Consider the following 23,428-nt stretch of genomic DNA (forward strand, 5'->3'; position numbering starts at 1 on the left):
GGGCGCTGCGGATGAGCGCCGCGTTTAAAGCACCGACTGTCACGCACCTGGTTGCCCGCAGACCCGGCACGACTGAGGGGGAGGTGGCGGCGAACTTCCGTTGTCCGGTTGACATTTTAGCGGGGCAGCTGGATGCACCCGAAAAGACATTTCTGCCTTGGCCACATGATGCGGCCTCTGTGATGATGGCCCATTTTTCAGGGAGATGCCTCCAGAGTTGCGCGCTGGGGAAAAAAGCTCAGTAACAACAGCCCTTGGTGACCATGGCCATAAAAACCAAGATGCAATCAACCGGGAGTCGAAGTACCAGCATGAAGGGCAGCGGCCAGGCTTCCTGAAGTGTCGTGGTCCGATGGGTGTGCGGCCGAGCGCATGGTTTCGAAAAGGAGCGCTGCTTTACATTGACTCTGGCGATAAGGAACTGTACACAATATAACCCTGACATTGTATCGGAGGAAGTGTGCGTGCACACCAAAGCTCGTGCCTTGGATAAAACGTGGTCGGTCTTCAAGATGTCGCTGGACTCTAAATTTGTGGCGCTGCTTCAGACCAACACGGCGGCCCGCTTGAATGTGGCTATAATGGTGCTCCGTACCGCGAATTGCACCCTGTCGGCACCAAGTCCTCGGGGGGGGGGGGGAGACAGCACTGAAGAGGGGGGGTTGTTATCATCCAGACTAGCAGTCTTGACTTTAGAGTGGCCTGTTTGGTGGGCTTTCTCCTCCCGCCACCACCGCGGGATTCCTTGCGAGACTGGGAGATGTTCCAAAGCAGGGGTAGTCAACCTGTGGTCCTCCAGATGTTTACGGACTACAATTCCCATGAGCCCCTGCCAGCAAACGCTGACAGGGGCTCATGGGAATTGTAGTCCATGAACATCTGGAGTACCACAGGTTGACTACCCCTGTTCCATAGCACAAGCTGACCTCGGATTCAGAAGACGTTGCGTTTTCATGGCCTCCCCTCTGACCGCTGTACACGCGAGCCGGTGGTCAGAGTGTCTGAAAGGCCTAGATGAGAACCCCCTCTGCCATGGAAGTTTGCTTAGTGACCTCGGGCTGGTCACACGCCCTCAGACACACGCACACCCTAACCCGCGTGACAGGGTAGCTGCGAAGAATTAATGGCGGAGGGAGCAATGCTAACAACATTAGCAGCTTTGGGTCCCTATTAGGGAGAAAGGCCTGGACATGCACGAAATAAACAAATTATGTAAAAGCCCCCAAGCACTGGCTCTTGTCATGCATCCTGTAAGGCAGGGGTAGTCAACCTGTGGTCCTCCAGATGTTCATGGACTACAATTCTCATGAGCCCCTGCCAGCAAATGCTGGCAGGGGCTCATGGGAATTGTAGTCCATGGACATCTGAAGGACTACAGGTTGACTCCCTCTGCGTAAGGTACATCGTGTCCTTCAGCGCTCCGATGCAAGCACACAAAAGCGAGACCGGAATTCTGCTAAGGGCCTTTCCCTTCGCCCCGCGCCCGGGAAAAGGGTCCCATGGGGCTGCCTGCACGGCACCGCGCCGCAACCTCCCGGTTGGCGTCTCTCTTCTCGCCTCCACCCCGCCCCCCTGGCCGATTCTAGTGAAAAGGCGGAGTCGGGGGATTCCGGCGGCCCGGGCGGGGAAAGGGGGCGGCGCTTGGAGGCCTCGGCTTCCCCGTGATCCAGCGGCGCGATGGCGGCGGCTGTGGAGCGCACGGACGAGCTGGTGCGGGAGTATCTGCTCTTCCGCGGCTTCACCGCCACCTTGAAGCAGCTGGACGTGGAGATCAAGACGGACAGGGAGAAGGGCTTTCGGGTGAGCGCGGGGGAAGGGAGCGATGCTGCGCGGGGCCAGCGGCCGCCCATCTCCCCCGCCTGGCGCAGGCCGGCTCTCCACTCGCCCGGCGGACTGGGACGCGCTCGCAGCGGCAGCAGCAACGCCCGCAGACGGAGCCTTGGCTGGGCCTGCCCCTGTGGCTGCCAGCGGGTTCGGCTGCTTGATGGCTATCGCGTGGGTGTTCGTGGGGGCCCGCAGGTGAAGCAGGGCCTGCGATCATCGGCCCCTCGTGGGGAGGGGGGCCGGGCTCATCAGCTTTCCTGCAGGGGAAGGGGCAAGGAAAGGCAGCGCCTCTTGAGTTTGAACTGCAGGCTTGACACCCTGTCGAGTTTCTGCCCCAGCCTTTACGCACCTGGGATTAGGGAAAGGGTCCCCAGGCAGGATTGATGCCCGACTCCTTTCCGTTGGGAATGCTAACTACTAATTAAGCATTTCTCAACACTGAATTACTTATGTGCCTCTACAGAATTCTTTTTGTGTAATGCGGGATCCCCAACCTTCTGGTACATGGGGGCTGCATTGGAGTGCCCTAAAAATGGCCACATCTTAAACCAAAATGTAACAACATTATTCATCTACCTATTTAGATTGAAAGTAAACTTGCAGATGTCAATGAAGAAATGTTAACTTGAACGCAGTCCGTTTTGGAACAATATTTTATGGTGGAATCCTTTTATCAAGTAGTGGAATTTTATGGTGGAATCCTTTTATGGCTGCTTTCTGTGAGCATTAATGTCCAAGTCAAGGTTTGTGACAGACACCGTTAAAATGTCATGTAAATGTTAAACTGTAAGGACCTAACTGTAAGGACCTAAACTTGGATTTCACAATTTGCTCACAAATGTGGTGCCAAAGACTGAACATGCCTGCAGCAAATTTTATTTGTAAATTTCACTGAGATGATCACTGGCTTGCAAATCAGTTCCATTGGAAAGAAGTTACTTACACCTTCTGGTGCTACTTCAAGTGGATTTTGAAACATTCTTATTTCCTTTCCATGCTTTTGTCAATCAGTGAATCTGTTTTGAAATTATATCTGCAATGGGCTCAGTGCTTTGATGTGTCTTTCAACACTGAATTGTTAATTTATGTCCTCAAATTTTAGTCCCTTGCAGCATGAGAACTTTGAAAAGTTACCTTCACTAACTTGCTTCACAGTAGTTTTGTTTCTTTCGGTTCAGAAAACGTTCCACACACCACCTTTCCTTTTCCCTGCAACCTTAGATTAAATGTGCACACAGTGAGGCTGGAAGAACCTTTAAGGACTTTGCCTCTGCGAAGCCTCCTGCATGGTACAATACATTCTGCATCTTCCTCAGAAAGAAAATACTGGAACTGATAATGAACAAGGCCATGACGCCTTATGAATTCAACAGTGCACATCATGCTTTCCCACTGAAAACTTTTATTTCAAAAGCCATGCTGATAGGTGATGCAGTGAAATTACATGGGGAGTGTACCATTTAATTTCAACATCTCTTCAAATGATTCTTACAACTACACCAGTTTTACTTTCTTGCACCCTCAGTTGTGATTCTTTTCAATTTATCCCAAGTCAGACCAAGATTTTCTGCTAATTTACACGCCTTCAAGAATGTTCAGCCTGAAGCAGCTGCAGTGGTTGCCAGTTTGTTTCCGGATCAGGTTCAAGGTTTTGGTATTAACCTTCAAGGCTATATGTGGCTTGGGTCCTGCATACTTGAGGGACCGCCTACCTCCTTATGCCACCTGCAGGGCACTTTGCTCTGTGGGTAAGAATCTGCTGATGATCCCAGGATCCTGGGAGGCATAGCTGGCCTCAACCAGGGCCAGGGCCAGGGCCAGGGCCTTTTTAGTCCTGGCCCCTACCTGGTGGAATGAGCTCCCTGAAGAGCTGCGGGCCCTGTTGGAGTTCTCTTGAGTTCCGCAGGGCCTGCAAAACGGAGCTCTTCCGCCAGGCATTTGTCTGAGGCCAGGTGGGGGCCCGGGGGCTAAGATCGGGCCCCTCTCCCCGGGGGGGGGAACCAGTATTAGACTGGCCTGGTTCCCCAGATTGTTCCACCCATGCCCAATTACCCATCCACTCCCTTCTGCTCATCCAGTGGGCCTGTGTGGGAATAGTCATTAATCGCCATCATTATGACTGAGTCATTGTTTACGGGGTTTTGATGGGGAATTTTAATGGTTTTAATGTATTGATTTGTTGTGAATTATTGTGAACCGCCGCGAGCCAGTCTCCGAGAGTGGCAGTCATACAAATCGAATAGATAAAATAAATAAATATGAAGGGTGATACCAGAGGAGGTTGGCCAAAGGAACCATAGAGACCAGAACAAAACCTAAGTTGCTACTGTGGACAGGGATAACCACAGGAGCTGGTGCCTCATGAGGCAGGAAGAACAGTGTGGGTCTGAGGGAAAATGCCTTGAGAGTGACAGCAGGCCACATGTTCGGGACCCCTGGTGTAATTTATTGTGAGGTTGTTGGAGTTTTTAAAATTGTATCCTTCCTGGAACAGGGTAGCTAAAATCAACCATAATACAAACATGTCCCCTCCACACAAAAAAATCACAAGGGAATACAGCTTTTAATCACCTTGCACCCCAAGTGGTGCAAAAAATACAGCCTAAAATATGAAAGATAAATTAGTACTGTGAGCAAATGATTCAAATTAACGTTTAATCAATAGCAGGAAAAAAACTGAGTTGGAGCACCAAGATCATTCTTCTGGCGTGGTGCAATCCTCAATACAGTTACGCCTGTTAGAGTCCATTGGAAGTCAGAGAGATTTAGAGGAGTATAGTTCTGTAGTAGTACGGCAGTGAAAGTAGGCCAAATGTATCTCCTTTGGGGGAAGGTGATTCTTATCCTTAGAGTGACTGCTCAGTAGACCTAGTTCCAGTGGATGTCCTTGCATTCAGAAAAGGTGGTACTCTAAGGAGGCCTTGGGTGGCAGGCTTAAAAGAAGGGCATGTTGTCAGAGGAGATGTTTTTTGGAATATCCTGCTTGGCACTTTGTTGGGTAAAATTAGCACCTTCAAGTGGCCCCCAAAACATGAATGTGCATGTCCCCAGTTTTTTGCTGGGCTTGCATGCTGTTCCTTTTATCAGCTGAAATTTTGAAAAATGGGAATCGTTGCCCAAGGACTGTGGAAATAGATTACGTAGGAATGCTGTGTATCCATGCTGATAATTTCTTGTTGATGTGTAATCCATGAAATCATGATTTCCCTGCTGTGACTATGAGATGCATGGATATGAATGCTCATGTAGCCGTATTTTGACCATTGACTGTAGCCAAACTTGGAGCTGCCAAATTTTACTGCCACGTCATACGCCAGGGATGGACCTTCACACTTGCCTTCCTTTCCTTGAATATGAAATGTTACCACTCCGCCTGTAGTATATGCTTCCCTCAGTGTTTACCTTTGTCAGGGTATGACAAACAGGAAGTTTCAGTCAAACCTACATTTACAGCATCTTTCCAAGTCTTCTTGCTGTTCTTGAAAGGAGTGTCTCCATGGAAAATCTTGTTCAAATGTGCAAGACTGTTTGGTTCCTTCTTTTTCACCCTGCCAAAAAGACTTGTTAGGCCTATTTTTGATAATAGTAAAGGAGGGTTACACGTCTGGGTCAGAAGGTTTGAGATTTAATCTCTAGTTTCAGGTAGGAGGTTCTGGGGAGACAATTCTTACCTGAGACTCTAAAGAGCAGCAAATCAGAAATCTGTGGTTTGACTCACAGAAAGGTAGCTTTGTAGAGTGCCATAATCCCAACTAACAGCTTCTTAGAGTTTCTCTCTCTGTATCTTCAGGTGGATAAGATAGTGGAACAGTTGCAGCAATATGTTCAGAGCTATGACCTGGCTGCCCTTCGGGATTACTGGAGTTACCTGGAGAGGCGTCTTTTCAGTCGATTGGAGGATGTGTACCGACCTACGGTGAACAAGTTGAAGATCAGTTTGTACCGCTACTACCTCGTTCATACAGTGCAGGTAAGTGACAAGTGGTGAGTTTGTGTCCAGATAGGATGGTCTTGTTAGAATGCCTTGTCATGCAAGCTCTGTCTTATCAAACCCTGTCTCCATCTGCCTTCGCCAATTGCTCTGACTGTGTTTGGTGGTCCGATAAAGCTCTTACAGCTTTATCAGGACCTCTGTTAAAGCAAGAATAAAAGATATCTAAGCCCCATTCTGTTTAATTTATTTCTAGACATCCAGAAATGACAAGACTCAGGAATTCTTTCTGAAGCAGGCCTCGGAACTTCAGAACCAGGCTGAGTGGAAGGAGTGGTTTGTGTTGCCCTTCATCCTGAATCCAGAAACAAACCCTACTTTTGGCACATATTTTTCCCGCCAGTGGGCAGACACCTTCATTGTGTCTTTGCACAACTTCCTCAGTGTCTTATTTCAGTGCATGCATATCCTTTTATATGTCAAAGAATCATCTGGAGTCTGTAGCTTATTGCTCTTTCTACAGTTGGAGTGGGTAGCTGTTTTGCCAGTGATTGCTTAGGTGGCTATTCTTTTCTCCTAGTTGTTGGTTCAGATGTTTCGTTTTGCAGTAAGTAATTATTCTCAACTAGACTCACCTAGAATTAAGCAGACAAAATTCAGACATAGAAACTGTCTGTGTTTGTTCTTCATGACAGCTTACAGAAATGGACAGACAAAATCAGCTGGACTTCATAATCCACTGCCAAAGATTTGGCTGACCTAATATAAATCAATGTGTGAAATTCAATCCAAGCTTCATCCATTTATTTTTTTGTTCCTCCTGGCACCCTTGACTTTTTGCCTACAAAATGCCTATCTTGCCTTTTAGCTTCCTGTCAACAGCACACTGCTAATCTTTGCCTTATATGGGATTTTCCCAGCCTTAAAACCAAACTGATCTTATTCCCTCTTTGCTGAAACTGCTCTGTTGTTTGATAGTCCATAGCAATTGTGAAGAGTCCAGAACTTCACAGCTGAACAACCAGTACCCTTGTAAACTCACAAGTTTTAGGTGACATCTGGTTTTTAGCTTGTTCTTTGTGATATTTTTAAAATATCTGAACCGCATTTTCCTCCCACAATGTAGGCCTCAAAATGACTTGCGGAATAAAAATCAGAAATCACAGTTTTAAAACAATACATTTAACAAGCAGCCTCTCTATTACCACATGGCAAAAATCACATGCATACAATCTGGTGTGTGCAGTTTTGTAGACTACTGAAGGGATGGGTGCCTTTCTCACTTCTCAATGAGGACATTTCATAAAACTGTAGTCAGTGAGAACATCATGGCCCCTGCCACTTTCTTGGTTCATGGATCCAGTAACAAAACATGGCAAAAATGATTGGAGGTGTGTGGTGAGGTAGGTGTGAGGTTTTCAGGTTGTGAAAGTCTTTAAAGAATACTAGCACCTCACAATGAAGGTTTAAATAAGTTGGCAGTCACTGTTAAAATTCAAGACTTGGGGGTGGTACAGATATAATTTTAAACCATATAAAAGACACCTAAAATAAGCCTCTTCTGGCTTACGTGTTGGCTGCCACATTCTGAGCCAAACTCAGAATACTTCTAGAAACTACTTAGGCTTTGATGAATGTCCAGAGGGAGGGATTTCACTTGGGTCTTAAGTCTTTCAACCTTAACCTTTCTTACCTGTCCCAGTCATCTTGAACTTTGATGAAGAGTGTCAGAGAAGTAATTTTCTGCAAGAAGAAAATGAAACTCTGCGACAAAAGGTGAGATGGAAGCTTCTGGAGTCTCGGTTTTATTAAACATATTTTCTAACATGGAACTTAAGCTGTTTCCACACAGGTTGTCTGCCCCAGGCTCAGTGCTGCTGGAAAGTGGATTTTTCCCTCTGATTTTTCCAAAAGTTTTATGTCAGAGTTTTGGAAAAGCTCATGGCAGAGCCTGGCTGGCTGCTGTGTGAGCCAGAAAATTAGAATTTTCTTGGTCCTGCCCAAATGGCAGCCATTTTTTTCTACAGTGACCAGTTGCCCCCCACTGGGAGTTTTTTGGGTTTTCTTTTAATGGGCAAGTGAATATTATATGAAAACTAGTAAAAAAGCCCATTGTTTGAAGAAGACAATGGGCGCTAGCAGGTGGGGACCAGAGCAAGCGGCAGGCGAGGGACAGAGCGAGGGACAGGCTACCTGAAAGAGGAGGCGGGCGGCGTCTCCTCTGCATTTTTTTGTTCTTCTGCGGCTTTCCCGGCGGCTCCATTGTGTTCTGGGGCCATGAGGGCAGGGAGCACCCAGCAGCTGCGCTGTGGGCGGCTGCCGGGGCTCCCAGGGCGCCGGCTTGAAGCGGCGAAAGGCTCCTCCAGGGGATTTTTTTTTCTGCTGGCTCTCGTGGGCGTGCCGGCTTGGAGCTGCGAAAGGCTCCCACAGGGTTAATGTTTTTCTGCTGGCTCTCGTGGGCGTGCCGGCTTGGAGCTGTGAAAGGCTCCTACAGGAGTTTTTTTTTCTGCTGGCTCTCCTGGGCGCCGGCTTGGAGCTGCGAAAGGCTCCTACAGGGTTAATGTTTTTCTGCTGGCTCTCGTGGGCGGCGGCTTAGAGCTGCGAAGGGCTCTTACAGGAGTTTTTTTTTCTGCTGGCTCTCGTGGGCGTGCCGGCTTGGAGTTGCGAAAGGCTCCTACAGGAGTTTTTTTTTCTGCTGGCTCTCCTGGGCGCCGACTTGGAGCTGCGAAAGGCTCCTACAGGAGTTTTTTTTTTTGCTGGCTCTCCTGGGCGCCGACTTGGAGCTGCGAAAGGCTCCTACAGGAGTTTTTTTTTCTGCTGGCTCTCCTGGGCGCCGGCTTGGAGCTGCGAAAGGCTCCTACAGGAGTTTTTTTTTTTGCTGGCTCTCGTGGGCGTGCTGGCTTGAAGCTGCGAAGGGCTCCTACAGGAGTTTTTTTTTCTGCTGGCTCTCCTGGGCGCCGGCTTGGAGCTGCGAAGGGCTCCTACAGGAGTTTGTTTTTGTCTGCTGGCTCTCGTGGGCGCCGGCTTGGAGCTGCGAAAGGCTCCTCTGGGGGTGTTTTTTTTTTCTCTCCAGCTTCTCGGTGGCTGGAGTCTTGTGTTTGCGTCGGCGGCTCCCTTGGGGTCCGGCCTGACGCGGTGAGAGGCGCTTTGCGCCTCTCGCCGCGTCAGGCCGGGAGCAACTGCGAGGCGCGCTGCGCGCGGCTCGCAGTTGCTGGGGCTGGGAATCGGAGGGACCAATCGGCAGGCGCTTCGCACCTGCCGATTGGTCCCTCCGATTGTCTGTCGTGAGGAAGGGTCCAATCCGGACCCTTCCTCATCACGGACAAAGCCCACCTCAAGGCCCCTTAACGAATTATTTAGTCCGTGGCGCCCGCGGCGCCACGGGCGGTGTACAGATGGCGCCCGCGGCGCCATGGGCCGTGTACAGATAAGCCTAACAATATGCATAATAGGTTCTCTGAATTCCCACCTTTCATTAAAAACAATAGTCTCTAGCACAGCCTTTCTCAACTTTTTTACCATTAATAGACTCCTAAAACATTCTTCAGGCTTTGAGAAACCCCAGAAGTGGTGGAATCATGCAAAGAATGGTGGGGAAGCATAGCTGTGTACACACCTGGCACCCCTCCACTTCCCACCTCCTCCAGGGCATCATTGGCCATTTGGGAGCAGGGGGAGGTCAACCTGATCATATATGGCCATTTCACTGGCAAATATTTAACATGCTTAAAATATATATATTTAAAATGAATTAACTCCCACCCATTTAGGAAACCCTTCCAGGGCCCTCACAAAACCCTGGTTGAGAAAGCCTTTTGTGGTAAAGGTATAAGGGAAAATCCATATTGGTACAACAAAAGGGATTAAACGCAGCTTTTTGTCTTTAAATGAAAGCTGGGAAGTTCAGAGAACCTGCTACATGTTACTATAACATATTGATAAAACAAAATTCAGTTGCAGATTTTTTAAAAGCTGAAAAACCCGTGGGGTGGGGAGGCTCCTGCTTAGATTCTGCTGCTTCTTATCTCCTTTCAAATGCCTTCTGGGTTTTGAGTGCCTTTCCTTCTCCATTCCTGCCAACAGACATTTCACTGGTGTGAGCTTCCCTTTCGCTGGCTCCTTCCACCGAGCCTTAAACCTTAAGTCTTCTGCTTTCTCCAGCTGGTGTAATCCTTAAAACTTTGCCTCCACCTCTTACATTGCGCAGGCAGCATCTAATCTACAGTGTGGCAGGAAACGAGGGCTTCAGTCAATCACCTCTCATTTTTAACCTGCATTACTTCTAAGGCGATTGGTTCGTGGCTCAAGTTAGCAATCTCCTTGGAATGCAGAAGATCTCAGGTTCACCCCTTAGCATTTCCAGTTAAAAAGAATCAGGTAGTAGTAGATTTTAACTGAGATCCTGGAAAGCTGCTGCCAGTCCAAGTAGACAGCACTGACCTTGATAAACCAATGAGCTGTATAAGGCAGCTTCATGTGTAAGTGGGAGAGGCACGATTTCCCCCCCACCCCATGGGTGTGTCTTCCAGGTGTGACTGGCTCCCATAGACTTCTAGAAGAGAAAGTAAATTCAAAGCTGCATTGTCACAGAAAGCATAAAGATGCATAAAGGTTGAATGATAGTCCTGACCTTGCATCTGGTAGATGCCAGGAGGGCAGGGAGGTTATGTAGAATTAGCAAGGCGGGAAACTGAGATGAATTTCTCTCTGTTCCCTCTTCCCCCCTTTTTTAGCTGTTTGCCTTGCAGGCAGAGTACTACCGGATGAAGAAGGAAGAACCACAGCAGCAGGAAGAAGAAGAGCTGATCCTTCATCACAAACTGCCTTCCTATGTGACCAACATGGACCGCTTGGGGGATTCAGAGCTGTGAGTCTGTTGGCTGAAGGCTGGGTCGGAGAATTACATGGCTGGAGGACAGAGATGGAGCCTAGCCCCCTTATTGTAGTTGGCTTGATGACCAGCCTGGGAAGGCAACTTCAAAGAAGTGTGTGCTAATTCCGAAAGGCAGACATCTGGAGGGCTATCTGAGTTGTTTTTCACCTCCAGGGTCTTTGTGTTTGCCAGAGATATTAAAGCTCACTTAGTGAACAGCTTCTGTGACAACCTTTATCTCCCTGTAGATGCTCCATAACTCCTAAAATAGTGAGTGAATTCTTCTTGTGCTTGCTGTGCTGGCAGCTCATGGAAGTTTTAGAGTTGCATTCACATATCTGCTTGGGAGGGACCAGCCATCTGTGGTTGGGGCTGCAGACATGATAATATTCTAGTACAGTGCACTGTATGGTATATAGTAATTTATGCAAAAAGAAAAAATCATGTCTCTATGCCAAGGATGCTAGAAGAGTGGAGGGGAAGGGGAAAGAAAATGGGAGAACATATGAGTGAAGAGTTCCAATATGCACAACTCAAGTTACATTTTAAGATATGCTTTTGGCAGGGCAATGACAGGTAAGGCTCTGAATTGCTCAGAGGTTCATTATGCACAGCTGGGGAAGTGGTTGATCGACAAACTTGAAAGAAGTCTGGCATAGCTTTGACAGCGTAACCTGGAAAGTTCTTGGTTAACCAGTCATTGTGGTATTATGTTACAAACTAAAGGCCCTTGACTCTTCTGCTTTGAGCTTATATTCCGTGTGGGGTCCTTATCTTGCCTCCTTCACGGTCTCTCTCCTCTCCCCCTCCCCAGTGACATGACTTGCAGCCAGAGAAGCACAACTCACTCACTTCAGTCTCGTGGGGGATTCCTGTCCTCCCTCCTGCCTCAGGGCAAAAAGGGTCCCTCTAGAGTGACGCAGACTGCAGGGACATCCTCGGCACAGGCTGCTGTGCCACTGGTGGGCAAGAAGGAGCAATCAAATCACCAGGTGAGGTGGAGCACGAGCAGCCAAGGCGTCTGTGTTTTGTGTCTCAATGATTCTAATGAGTGTACAGAAACTCCCCTGCCCCCTTTTTCCTCTATTACTATCTATTGAAAAGTAGGTCAGGAGTCTGTCATCAATGTTGCATTGCACTGAAGCCTTTTCCCAGCATTTACATAAAGAGAAAGGTATGTTATAGACCCAAAATTGTGTCTGTCATAAAACAATCTGCAAGCTTTTGAGCTCTTTAGAATGCTTCATCAGGCTAGATTGTGTTGAGTACACAGAAAACATTCATGTTTATGTTTTCTTTCCTTTGTCTCAACCACTTGATGTGGCTGAGCGCCATGTAAACAAATCCCATTTATTCTGCAGCACATCCTACTTTCTGTGTTAAGACTGCAACTGCCTGGTCAGCCTTAGAACAACTTTCCCTACCTACCTCCAACATTAGGAAGAGTTCTGTGGAAGGCAAAAGCTCACACACCTGTTTGTGATGTTTTGGTTGATTGCAATAAGATTTCAGGAATTTGTCTTTAGTCCTAATGGTATTAATTGCAGCATTTGTCTATAAAAGTAAAGTTTAAAAAAAAATCCTGAAGTTCTTGCTATCCAATGATGTTTTGCTGGGCATTACTTGTAGACAATTTCAGGTAGTTTCTTGGAAAGGGTGACTATTTAAAGGTAAATAAAAAGGGCATAGGAACCCTAGGTAATACCTAGCAGCTGTTGCTTATGGTTGTGCTATTATTGTTGTGCTGTTTTCAAGCTGAGTATCAGGAGAAATGAAAGAGATCTTTCTCTGTGCTTCTAAACCAGTGGTTCTCAACCTTCCTAATGCTGCGACCCTTTAATACAGTTCTTCATGATGTGGTGACCCCCAACCATAAAATTATACAAGTATTCTTTCACAGAAATTAAACCGAAACTGACCAATGGTTTGAAGATCCATTGTTCATGATTGTATATAAATTGTTTTTCCCCCCTGGGGTTTCTCAGTTCAGTTCTGCCTCTTGTCCCACCATGCTGATCTCACTCTTTTCCCCCTGCTCCAGACAGACGAATGCTTTCTCTTGATCTACCCCGCAAGGCTGTTGTGTAGATGCCTCCCCCAGCCAAGCTGCTTGCCCTGCCGCAACCCCTGTGAAAGAGTCGTTCGACCCCCAAAGGGGTCCCAACCCCCAGGTTGAGAACCACTGTTCTAAACAATATTTATTGTGTCCCATAAGTGCTCATGCATTTTGGTAAGGGACCCAAACATGACAAATCCCCTCCTTGTCTTCCAGAGCAGCAAAGGGAAGGAGGTGACAAGTAGCTGCAAGGAAGCAAAAAGCCCCTTCAGTGGATTGATGGCACCAGAGTCCAGTTCCCTGCAGCAGCGTCAGAGGCGCTTGCAGGATCATGGGAAGGAGCGGAAGGAGCTTTTATCTAAAACAACTTCCCAGGTAGGGGCTGGTTTCTGAGATGGATTGGACTGCTGGCTTGCGCATTGTTTTTGTGTTTGATGAAAGACATGCAGATGTTCTAGTGATGCTCCACCCCTGCTCTAAGAGATACTAACCATGAGTGTGATCAGGCTGCTCTGTTACTTTTCTGTGGGCACGTGTTGGATTTCCAGAACCTTGATTACAAGATTTTGAAGAGTAGGTGACTGGTGCTCTAGTTGTAGGTGTCCTACATGAAATGGTCATAAAGTGATTGCTTTTTTTAATTTTTAAACCCTGTCTCTAATCTTTCCTACTGTCGTATTTGGCTCCTTCTGTTGAACTTTTTCGACCAGAACTTTCCATTGGGTCTCTGCCTTCTCTTTACTGGGCAGAAATGTCCATTTAGACTATAAGACTGTAGGATTTATTTATTTATTTTTGCTTAATGCACTTTGTTGTTAAATCTCAGCCATTCCATTGCAAAGTCATCAGGTTAGGGGATAATTCCATTAGGGTAGTTGTGTTAATCGTTAAGGTGCTGCAAGATTCTGGCTTATTTTTGCCACAACAGGCTAACAGTTTTATTCCAGCATAAGCTGTTACGGACCAATTACGCAATACCTAAGTCTAGTCAAGGAAATAGAGAGACCTTTAGATGGCTGCTGAGCATAACCAGTCAGTGAAGTAGTCTCTGCTTCAAAAAAGCTATCATTGGAATACAATGTGGTTGAGTCTTTCACCCACCAACTTGTTCCTGCCTCTTACCTAGCCGCCATTTCCCCAAAAGCACCAGTCTGTGCTTAAAGCTCTTTAACAACCTCTGCTGAGGACCTTTGCTGAAAAAAGAAAGAATCTGCCTTTGTTGCTCTTTGCCTTCTGTGAGTGCCCTTATTGCCGTGGGAGAAGTTGGCACATTCCGGCATTTCCAGCCAGGGCAATTCTTTCCAGGCCTCCACTTGATACCTTAAGATCACTTTGGCCATCTTCACTCTCCTAAGCACTTTTCTTTTAAAAGAAATCTTTAGATGTTTGCTGAGTTTTTCATTAAAGGCTTTGTTGTCAGCTTCAGCATGGCCTTCCCAAGTCAGAACAGAACAAGAGTGCTATTTCTGCCCTGTTTGGGTCTAGGTAGAATACCAAGCTGGTTGAAGTTTATTTTAAAAAGATGTTCTCAATCTTTATTCTCAGCAGGCCAGAAAAGTTGAAGATAAGTATTTAAATGTGGGGAAGTCCAGAATTTCTCTCATGCAGAACTGGCGCTTTGGCAAGGGGCCAGGGGTAGGCACCTACTGTGTATGGAGAATGTCCCAAGCTCAATCCTGAGCTCAGATAACAGGATTTGGACAAAGCTGACCTTTGCAGGAGAGCTGCTATCCCTGCTAGGTGGACCTGTGGTAGCTAACTCGATAGGGAAGTAGCTTAATATTTTCTGGCAGCCATGCTTGGACAGTGCCCATATCGGGGCTCGTGAGCCTAAGTGTGATGGTTTGGTGTTACAGTGGGACTAGCTATTTAGTCCTTGATGTTGCTTTTCACAGGTATCATAGCGATAGCATGAAGCCCCCACTGCACAAGAGAGGGTTCCCCTCCTCTTTTTAGCTCTTTTGAGGAGAGGGCTGTGGCTGTGGCTCAGTGATGGAACATCTGCTGTGTGCGGAGAAGATTTCAGGTTCCATCTCAGCTTCTCCAGTTGAATCAGGTAGTGGCTGGTGTGAACAACCTTCACCTTGTGCCGTGGAAAACTACTGCTGGTCTGAGTAGACAATACTGATCTTGGTGGATGAAAAGGTGTGATCTAGTATAAGGCAGGTTCAGGAGTGTTTACTAATCAAAGTATTTCTGCCTTTATCTCTTATTCAGTGTTTCCTTGTTTCTTTTCACATATCAGTCAATGGCACAAGTATTTTCAGTTCAGGTATAGGGCTTTAATGCTGCGCTTCGACATACTCTGTGACTCTTCTAACCCTGGCGAGGTGTGGAATGATGTCTTTGCCATGTAAGCCACAAACTGTGTCCTCTGAGTGTTGTACACTGTCCATGCTTTTCACACAAGGTGCTCTTCTTCCAAGCAAGTGCAAATGATGCTATGTGTGCCAACCAAGCTCTTCCCCATCGAGGCATTTGCTGCTTATTACCCTCCATGTGCCTGGTGCCAGTTTAGCTGCTTACGTGGTGCAATAAAACTGGCTCTGTAGCACACTGAAACGTGCGTGAATAGCTTGACAGATTCTCCTGACTTGCTACACTGTACACAGGGTCCTTCTCTTGATTCAGGCACAGACCACTGAGCGGAAGCTGGAGGTTCTTTCCACTGAAACAGAGACAGCTCTTGAGCCGCACGCAGAGCAAACGGAAACCCTAATGAAAACCTTCGGGTCGGGCCTGGATACTGGAGGGATCAGGCAGGAGCAGCCATTCATTGTCTTGAGCCAGGAAGAGTATGGAGAGCACCACTCGTCCATCATGCATTGCCGGTAAGGAGGGTCTGCGTGTGTGGGAGGTGGGGTAAGGGCAGAGGTAGTCAAACTGTGGCCCTCCCAGATGTCCATGGACTACGTTCACTGGCAGGGGCTCATGGGAATTGTAGTCCATGGACATCTGGAGGGCCGCAGTTTGACCACCCCTGGGTTAGAGGGAGCCACTGTGGTTTGGGGAAGACTGGAATTCTGGGCTGAGGTGTGGGTTTAACCCAAGGGTGGCCTTAGGAAAGGCCCAATCTCTCAGCTCCACTTTCCACAGCTTGTTTTTGCAAAGGATCCTGCATATTAGGACACTGCTGGTTTCCAGTAGAGAATATCTAGGACATAGAGGGAAGGACTGGCTGGCCACATTTTGGAAGAGGTGGCTGTAAATATGAACGTTTGCAAGGGATAATGGCATAATGTACTTCTCCATTTAGCGTCGACTGTTCTGGGCGAAGAGTGGCCAGTTTGGATGTGGATGGGGTCATCAAGGTGTGGTCCTTCAATCCCATTATGCAGACCAAAGCTTCTTCCATTTCCAAATCGCCCCTTCTTTCCCTGGAGTGGGCTACCAAACGAGACAGGCTGGTGAGTAGATGGAGTTGTTGCAATGGCTGTGGCTACTGAAATCTCTTCAGTCTCTGTGCAACTAATAGAGTCTGTGCCACTAATGTTTGTCTTGGGTGTCCCAGGGTTTTTGGGTGGGCCTAAGCTACTGCATGGTCTTTCCAATAGTCTTTGTATGAGTACTTGCTCCCTTCCTTTGACTTGCCAGGGCAGTTGATTCCATTTCTGTGTATTTAGTAGATTTCAGCTACCTTGTTTTGAGAGCTGGTTTTGGTTGCAGTTGTTGCTGGGTAGTGGAGTTGGGACAGTTCGTCTCTACGATACTGAGGCCAAGAAGAATCTTTGTGAAATCAGCATTGATGAAGACATGCCCAGGTAATCTTCTAAGGCCTCCCATCCCTTTCACCCTTGGTAGTTGTAAAATGAGTTGTTTGGTTTTGTAATTCATTTGCCCTTCTGCTGTCTGTGATACCACTTGACAGCTGTGTCAGAGGCCCCATCAGCCTGTCTCTTTTGTTCTAGTAGTGCTGCTGCCGGGGTGCTTTGGAAGTGCCTCTTTCTCCAGCAAGACGGAAGATAGACAGGAGTAGCGCTGTGTTTGTTGGGAAGAGGCATTTTGGGGGAAGAGCTAGCGGACTTTGGGGGAGAACTTTAGCATCTGGGGAACCATGCTTCTGCAACTCCGGGAGAATCTGAACATTACAGGAGGCCACAATCTTTCATATGCTCTTGATTTGCTTGTGTGATTGGTCCTCAGCTAACCTTGGTTCTCTCCCAGCTAACACTTTATGACTTAAGAGAAGCCAGGTGAGATCCCGGTACTTCATGGCTTCTGCTTCTTGTAACCTGAATGTGGTGACTTTTTTTGTGGGCCTACCGGGACTTTGACCGAAGCTAGAAAATGACAGCTTTTCCTTCTGGCTGTCTAGTCATCTTCTCTCTGTGTGTCTCTGTGTGTGTATTCACAGGGTGTTTTGCATTTCAGGATCCTCTCCCTGGCGTGCAGCCCTAGCGGAGCCTCCTTTGTCTGCTCTGCTGCGGCGTCTGGGCTGGTCAGCCATCTGGACCTGGTAGCTCCAGATTCTGGAGGGAAAGGCACAAACCAGGTGCCTGGGAAATTGCTTTTGTGGGACACAAAAACCATGAAGCAGCAGGTATTTAATATTTTTTAAAAATTCAAGCTTAAACTCCAGGAAAAAGTGGAGGGCATCTTTCCCTCAGTTTGTGGCTCTTTAAGGCAGGGGTAGTCAACCTGTGGTCCTCAGATGTCCATGGACTACAATTCCCATGAGCCCCTGCCAGCAAACGCTGGCAGGGGCTCATGGGACTTGTAGTCCATGGACATCTGGAGGACCACAGGTTGACTACCCCTGTTTTAAGGCATTATTTGTTATCAGCATCAACACACACACTGTATTTCGCTGGTCTCCACTTCATTTTTGGATGGATGCTTTCAAATACTGTGTTTGAGTCTCCCCATCCCCTTTGTCTCCTTCATCTTGAGATCAAATGATGTTCCTTGAACAGTTGGATGTGCCTGGGTCCCCGTTACTTTACTGTTGAGTTGTGCCAATGACCAGCAGAGAGGCAAATACCCACTGTGGCCACTGGAACATAAAACCTTGGGCTTAGGTGTGTGGCTTTCATTTGGAAAGATCTCAGGAATATACTGAAAGATCTCCCCACCTCCAAAGAAAAGTAATGAAGACCCAGCACCAGTCCCTTTTGCACCAAGCAACAGCAATCATAATAATTAGTAATGTTAGCATTATTATTGTGTGAATCAGCACAATAGAAATGCTAAGCAATAATAGTAATTTCAGCCATGCAAGTATTGTCCCCATAGTGCCAAAGAGTAGCTGAGAACAAAAGCCTTGAGTAGCTTTCCTTGGGCTGTCTCATGAGCGTGTGGCTGCAGTGATATTTGAATTGGCAACTCTGTGCATTCCAGCTCTGTCTCCTAGTGACTGTGCTATACCAACAAGGTGCCACTTGTGTTTATTCACTGGAATATTTCCTACGTTTCTTCCCTCACTGGCCCCTCTCATCTGGCCCTCAGATGGTCCCATTCACACACCCCCCCCCACTGTGGCCTGCTATTCTCCCTGGAGTCCTCCTGCCTTGAGGAAAATGTGCTGTTTCTTTAATAAAGGCTTAATAGGACACTATTTATGTCCATGCCATGAAAAGCTTTACTTGTCTGTTTTCATACTTTAAAGCTGTATGAAAGGGTCAAGAGACTTTTCTACAGGCCATCTGGCATTCATAGTGGTAGTATCCCCCCATCTGTAGTGGCTCAGCCCTGATCCAGGACCACATCCCATAATGCTCATCTCTTGTTATGTGGGGGACCTGCCTACGTTTCATACCACTCTGTAAGTGCCAGGATCAGCAGTCCAGTAGTCCAGCTTTGCCCGTGAAAAAAGGAGATTAAAATGACAGGGAAGCAGAATGGAGCTCTTCTTCCTCTGTTTCAGAGTGGCAGAAGTGGTGAACAAAGGCAGCTACTAGCATGTGAGAGGAAGAGATGTCCAGACCAGTGTGTGGGTTTGTTTTACAGCAGGATTATGAGTCCTTATCTACACAGAGGACCTTCTGTTCACCCATGAGGCTAGGGACAGTTTTTTTTTTTTCTCTAACTAGCGGTGGGGCTGTTTAGAAGTCTGTGGGAAAGCCATTCACAGCCTTCAATGGTGGGAAGAAGCTATATTGTGCAGGGACAGACTGGCTGCCTTGGGCCAGAACGTCCTGGATTCCCTAAGGGCTTGGAGCTGATCAGGGAAACAGGAAGCCAGATTGCAGTTAATGACTGCAGTAGTTGCTGGAGGAACCTGACCCTGCAGAGTTAACTGCTCCCCTGGGCATCTGCCAGACAAACAAAGTTTTCAGAGAAAAGGACACACAATTAAGTTCTCCTAATGTTTTCTTTCTGTTCCCCTTCCAGCTTCAGTTTTCACTTGAACCCGAGCCCATTGCTGTAAATTGCACGGCCTTCAATCACAATGGAAACCTGCTGGTCACAGGAGCAGCCGATGGCATCATTCGCCTCTTTGGTAAATACAGAGCCTGGGCTACAGCTTGGTTGTCTTTGGCCACAAATGATTAGTCTGCATTCTCCTAGCCTGAGCTCTCAACTTGAGGGGCAGCCTCCTCACTGCGAAAGAGCAACCCCCAGGTTGGCACAAGAACTAGCACTCTGGGAACAACCAGCCATATATTTATTGGTTATTTATTCATTAAAAAAATTATAGTCTGCCTATCACCCTTGTGGTTCAAGGCAGCTGACAATGATACTTTACACAAAGATTCCCAATAAAACCCAGAATAAAATTGGGACTCTTCCAATCCTAGGAAGTTGTTCAGATGTGTTCTCTCCCCTTCCCCATCAGCCTAGGTCTCAGAGGTGTGTGGGGCTAGAGTTGTGAAGGTCTGGGGAAAATCTGGAAACATTCAGGGCGGAGGAGTTTTTCCACCTCCCCTCTGACCTTTCTTCCCAGTTTTTCTGTTGGGAGAAATTTGGGGGAGTCAACTGCCATGGATGAGATTGCCCCCCGATGCCCTTTCTGTCCTGTTTCAAGTGTGCACCCTGGTATGCCATAGAGCTACATAAGAAGAAATGGGAGCTGAGGTGGCTATAGCGAGTTTGGAGGAAGACTCATGACAAAGCTTTGAGAGCATTTTGTAGGATACTTATCACAGCCTATGAGAATCATAGAATAATAGAGTTGGAAGGGGCCATACAGGCCATCTAGTCCAACCCCCTGCTCAACGCAGGAAGCATCCCAAAGCATCCTAAAGATGGCAGTGAAGGTCACCAAGAGAGATCTTTTGCAAGCTTCTGCCAGCTCACACCCAGCACATTTGTTTAGGATGGTTCGGTCTCTGACTGTCGTTGAAGAAGGGAGCACAAATGATAGGCAGTTGGCAGTTAGCTATGAGGCATTTCCGAATCATTTTGCGGGTAAAATTTTGACACTCCACCATGCTCTTCCTTGAACGCTTAATACAGAAAGGGAACTGGAGGCCCCTTGGCCATGTTTGGAGGGGTGTTTTGACAGCTTCAGGTGCCTTAAACAAACTGAAGTGGATGGGTTGCTGGCAGCAGTGAGGACAACCACTTGCTCCCTAGTCCCCTGCATCTTGTGGCTTGTGAAAGCATGTGGCAAGAAGGTCAGGGGACCCCTCCGGGAGATGATACACCTGTCCCTAGTGTCAGGGACTATCTTGGGGGGCCTAAAGGAGGTAGAGGTTAGGCCTTTACTGAAGTAACCATCTTTGGATCCATGGGATCCTGCCAACTACCATCCTGTCACACACCTTGCGTTTTTGGGTGATTGAGCGGGTGGCTGTGGAATAACTGCCAGCATACCTAGAGCAGCCTTGGTTCTCTCACGGAAGACCTATGATGCCAGCTAGACTGAGGCAGGTCAGCGCTGCTCATATTGCTCGATCTTACAACAGCATTTGATAGTGTAGATCAAGGGGTAGTCAACCTGTGGCCTGGCCTTCCAGATGTTCACAGACTACAATTCCCACGAGCCCCTGCCAACAAATGCTGGCAAGGGGCTCATGGGAATTGTAGTCCATGGACATCTGGAGGACCACAAGTTGACTACCCCTGCTGTAGATCATGAGCTTCTGGCTCACTGCCTTGTTGGTGTGGGGATATAGCGAGCTCCTGATCTTGAGGTAGGTTCTGAGATGTACAGTCAGCGGCATCAGCAGAAATCTCTGCATCCAAGGCAGTGACCTTGAATTACAGGAAGGCAACTAAGAAATTCTTAAAAACAGAATGAATGATGAATGGCTTCCAGTGGTTGGTACAGTTCCTGCTCCGTTCCCTCTTGCTAGCAGAAGCAGGACACAGGTATGCCTCTTCTGTGCTTTGTGTTGCAGTCAGTATTCAGAATAAATAAATCTGTCTTTTTTCCAGATATGCAGCAACATGAGTGTGCTATGAGTTGGAAGGCCCATGATGGAGAGGTTTATTCCGTTGAATTCAGCTATGATGAGAATGCTGTCTACAGCATTGGAGAAGATGGGAAGGTATGTTCTGGGTTGTTGTTGTTCCTGCCTCTGCTGTTAGCAGTGTCCATACACAACAGAATAAAGGCCCAAGGGTATTCTTTTTGCATCTGACCAGATTCTTTCCATTTCCCCCATTGTACCCAGTTCATCCAGTGGAATATTCACAAAAGTGGCTCCAAAGTCTCTGAATATGGACTCCCCAGAGATGCTACCGGCCCTTTTGTGTTGTCTGGCTACAGCGGCTACAAACAAGTTCAGGTCCCACATGGGAGGCTCTTTGCGTTTGACTCTGAGGGAAACTACATGCTGACCTGTTCTTCTTCCGGGGGAGTCATCTACAAGGTAACAGAAGTTGAAGAAGTGATCCAGATATAGCAAATAGCAAATACAAGCTCAGCACTTTTGAAGAGAGGATGATGTTAAAGTGCACTCATATTGGCTGTGCTCTTTACAAGTGTGTGTAAAATCTTGGCTTCCTCTGCTTCAACAGAGCTGGATTTTTCCATTTATACACACTGTATGTCTCCACCTCATGAGTAGGAAGGACTCCCTGGAGAAGAGCCTAATGCTGGTAGCGATTGAGGGCAAAAGAAGAAGGGGATGACAGAGAATGAGGTGGCTGGATGGAGTCACTGAAGCAGTAGGTGCAAACTTAAATGGACTCCGGGGAATGGTAGAGGACAGGAAGGCCTGGAGGATCATTGTCCATGGGGTCGTGATGGGTCGGACATGACTTCGCAACTAACAACAATAACATGTGTCCTTGCAAGCTCCATGGCAATACGAATGTCTTTTCTCAAGTGTGGTAGATAACAGTTTTGTGAGCAGTGCATCTTAGTGGGTTCAGAGCCACATATGAATATCTATTCAAATCCCAGCTCAGCCCATAGATTTGCCTGGCTAATTTACTGCCATCCAGGTCTCAAAATACATACATTGTGAATAATGATGACCTGTTGTAGGATTGTTGTGAGGTAGTGTGAAAGATTGAAAATAGAACACCTAGTTGGATATATGGCACAAGCCTTGAGGTGAAATTAGAGGGGACTTTGCTGCCCCAAATCACTCGGAGGAGGTCTGGGGTTTGGAAACAGAGCATCTGCTTTGTGCGCAGAATGTTCCCGGTTCAACCCTGGGCATTTCCAGTTAAAAGAATCGGGTATGTGTGTGTGGGGAGGAAATATGTGAGACGCTACCCCCTGAGGCCCCAGAGAGCCCCTGCCAGTCAAAGTACACAATACTGGCCTTGATAGACCAAAGGTCTGACCCTGTATAAGGCAGCTTCATCTGTGTTCACTGCCTCCCACTACTGTAGTCAAAACAAGGCTAGACAGCACTCTGTTTCTGAATGGAAAGGCAGATTCTGCAGGAGGGTGAAAGGTTCCTCATTTTGTATTTTCTTCTCTCTTGCAGCTGAGTAGCAATGAGAAGGTGCTGGAGAGCTGCCTCTCCCTGGGAGGACACAGAGCCCCGGTGGTCACGGTGGACTGGTGCACAGCTATGGATTGTGGGACCTGCCTCACGGCCTCCATGGATGGGAAAATCAAATTAACCACTTTACTGGCACAGAAGTCTTAAACAGAACTGTGGTGATGGGAGTTTTTTTTTTAATTTAAAGATCAGTATTAACCATTTAGACCTAAGCTACACTAGGGAGGAGAGAACTGTGATCACTTTTCTTAGCATTACATTCTCCTCCAGGTTAGCAACATCTTGCCATTTGATGCCAAACCACTGCCAATCAGGACACTTCAAGTTGCAGCAGCTGCCCTAAACTAACTATGCTATTAGCAGAGGTGCACTGATAAAGCCCCTTCTCTTCCTGGGTTCCCAGTAGCACACAGCCATAACTCTCGAAGATTGTGCCAAGGTGGGATGCAGATTTACAAAGTTTCCAGCTGAGAAGAAAGGGCTGTGCAAAACCTAACAGTATTCAATGTTTGCGTCTGCATTTCTTATTAAAAGAACACGTCCAAATTGCATGTGTGTTGTGTGTGTGTTGCTTCTGTAGCTTCAGGAAACAGTTTGTCTGGGGGCTCTGATGAATAACCCATTGTTTCACTTCCATTTATTGAGAAGTGCTGAAGTCTTGTGGCTTTTCCAGAGGCAGTTCAGTGCCTTTGTATCTGACACGTAGCAACTGCAAAGGGAAGGGTGAAAATGCCCCATTGCTCAGTAGTTGTATATAAATGTTAGGAGCCTCTGAGAGTTTGCAGAAATCATAATCCAATTCAGCTTCAAGTGATCTAATCTGTATACCCAATTGGAGACCTGCAAGAAACTTGAGTGGCAGCTTCTCCCCTCTCCCCTCTCTCTCACACTCTCCCTTC

At 47.3% G+C, this 23,428-nt stretch overlaps 1 protein-coding gene across 3 annotated transcripts; it reads left to right on the forward strand.

Annotated features, from left to right (window-relative positions):
• The first annotated feature begins 1,599 nt into the window (after positions 1-1,599).
• On the forward strand, positions 1,600-23,078 carry WDR91 (WD repeat domain 91). 3 transcript variants are annotated; one of them, XM_077339217.1, is made up of 15 exons: positions 1,600-1,800; positions 5,615-5,794; positions 6,012-6,218; positions 7,448-7,531; positions 10,489-10,622; positions 11,443-11,620; positions 12,901-13,059; positions 15,316-15,515; positions 15,941-16,091; positions 16,351-16,445; positions 17,056-17,224; positions 19,015-19,123; positions 21,004-21,116; positions 21,243-21,440; positions 21,589-22,489. In XM_077339217.1, exons 1-15 carry the CDS (start codon positions 1,678-1,680, stop codon positions 21,700-21,702), a joined length of 2,214 nt encoding a protein of 737 aa, XP_077195332.1. In that variant the 5' UTR covers positions 1,600-1,677; the 3' UTR covers positions 21,703-22,489. The 3 variants fall into 3 exon arrangements, with proteins under 3 accessions (XP_077195332.1, XP_077195330.1, XP_077195331.1); XM_077339215.1 differs by lacking the exon at positions 21,589-22,489 and adding an exon at positions 22,512-23,078 and having other exon boundaries at positions 1,602-1,800; XM_077339216.1 differs by lacking the exon at positions 21,589-22,489 and adding an exon at positions 22,512-23,078 and having other exon boundaries at positions 1,602-1,800; positions 10,504-10,622.
• The last annotated feature ends 350 nt before the right edge of the window (positions 23,079-23,428 follow it).

This window comes from Paroedura picta, chromosome 5, assembly GCF_049243985.1.
Source record: "Paroedura picta isolate Pp20150507F chromosome 5, Ppicta_v3.0, whole genome shotgun sequence".
Taxonomy (NCBI): Eukaryota; Metazoa; Chordata; class Lepidosauria; order Squamata; family Gekkonidae; genus Paroedura; species Paroedura picta.

Bases quoted from the DNA above. Each gene is read 5' to 3' on its own strand.
- WDR91 (XM_077339215.1), top strand. From the start codon at position 1,678: ATGGCGGCGGCTGTGGAGCGCACGGACGAGCTGGTGCGGGAGTATCTG. The intron at 7,532-10,488 runs GTGAGATGGAAG...CCCCTTTTTTAG, and splicing joins ATGAAACTCTGCGACAAAAG to CTGTTTGCCTTGCAGGCAGA. The intron at 21,117-21,242 runs GTATGTTCTGGG...CATTGTACCCAG, and splicing joins GCATTGGAGAAGATGGGAAG to TTCATCCAGTGGAATATTCA.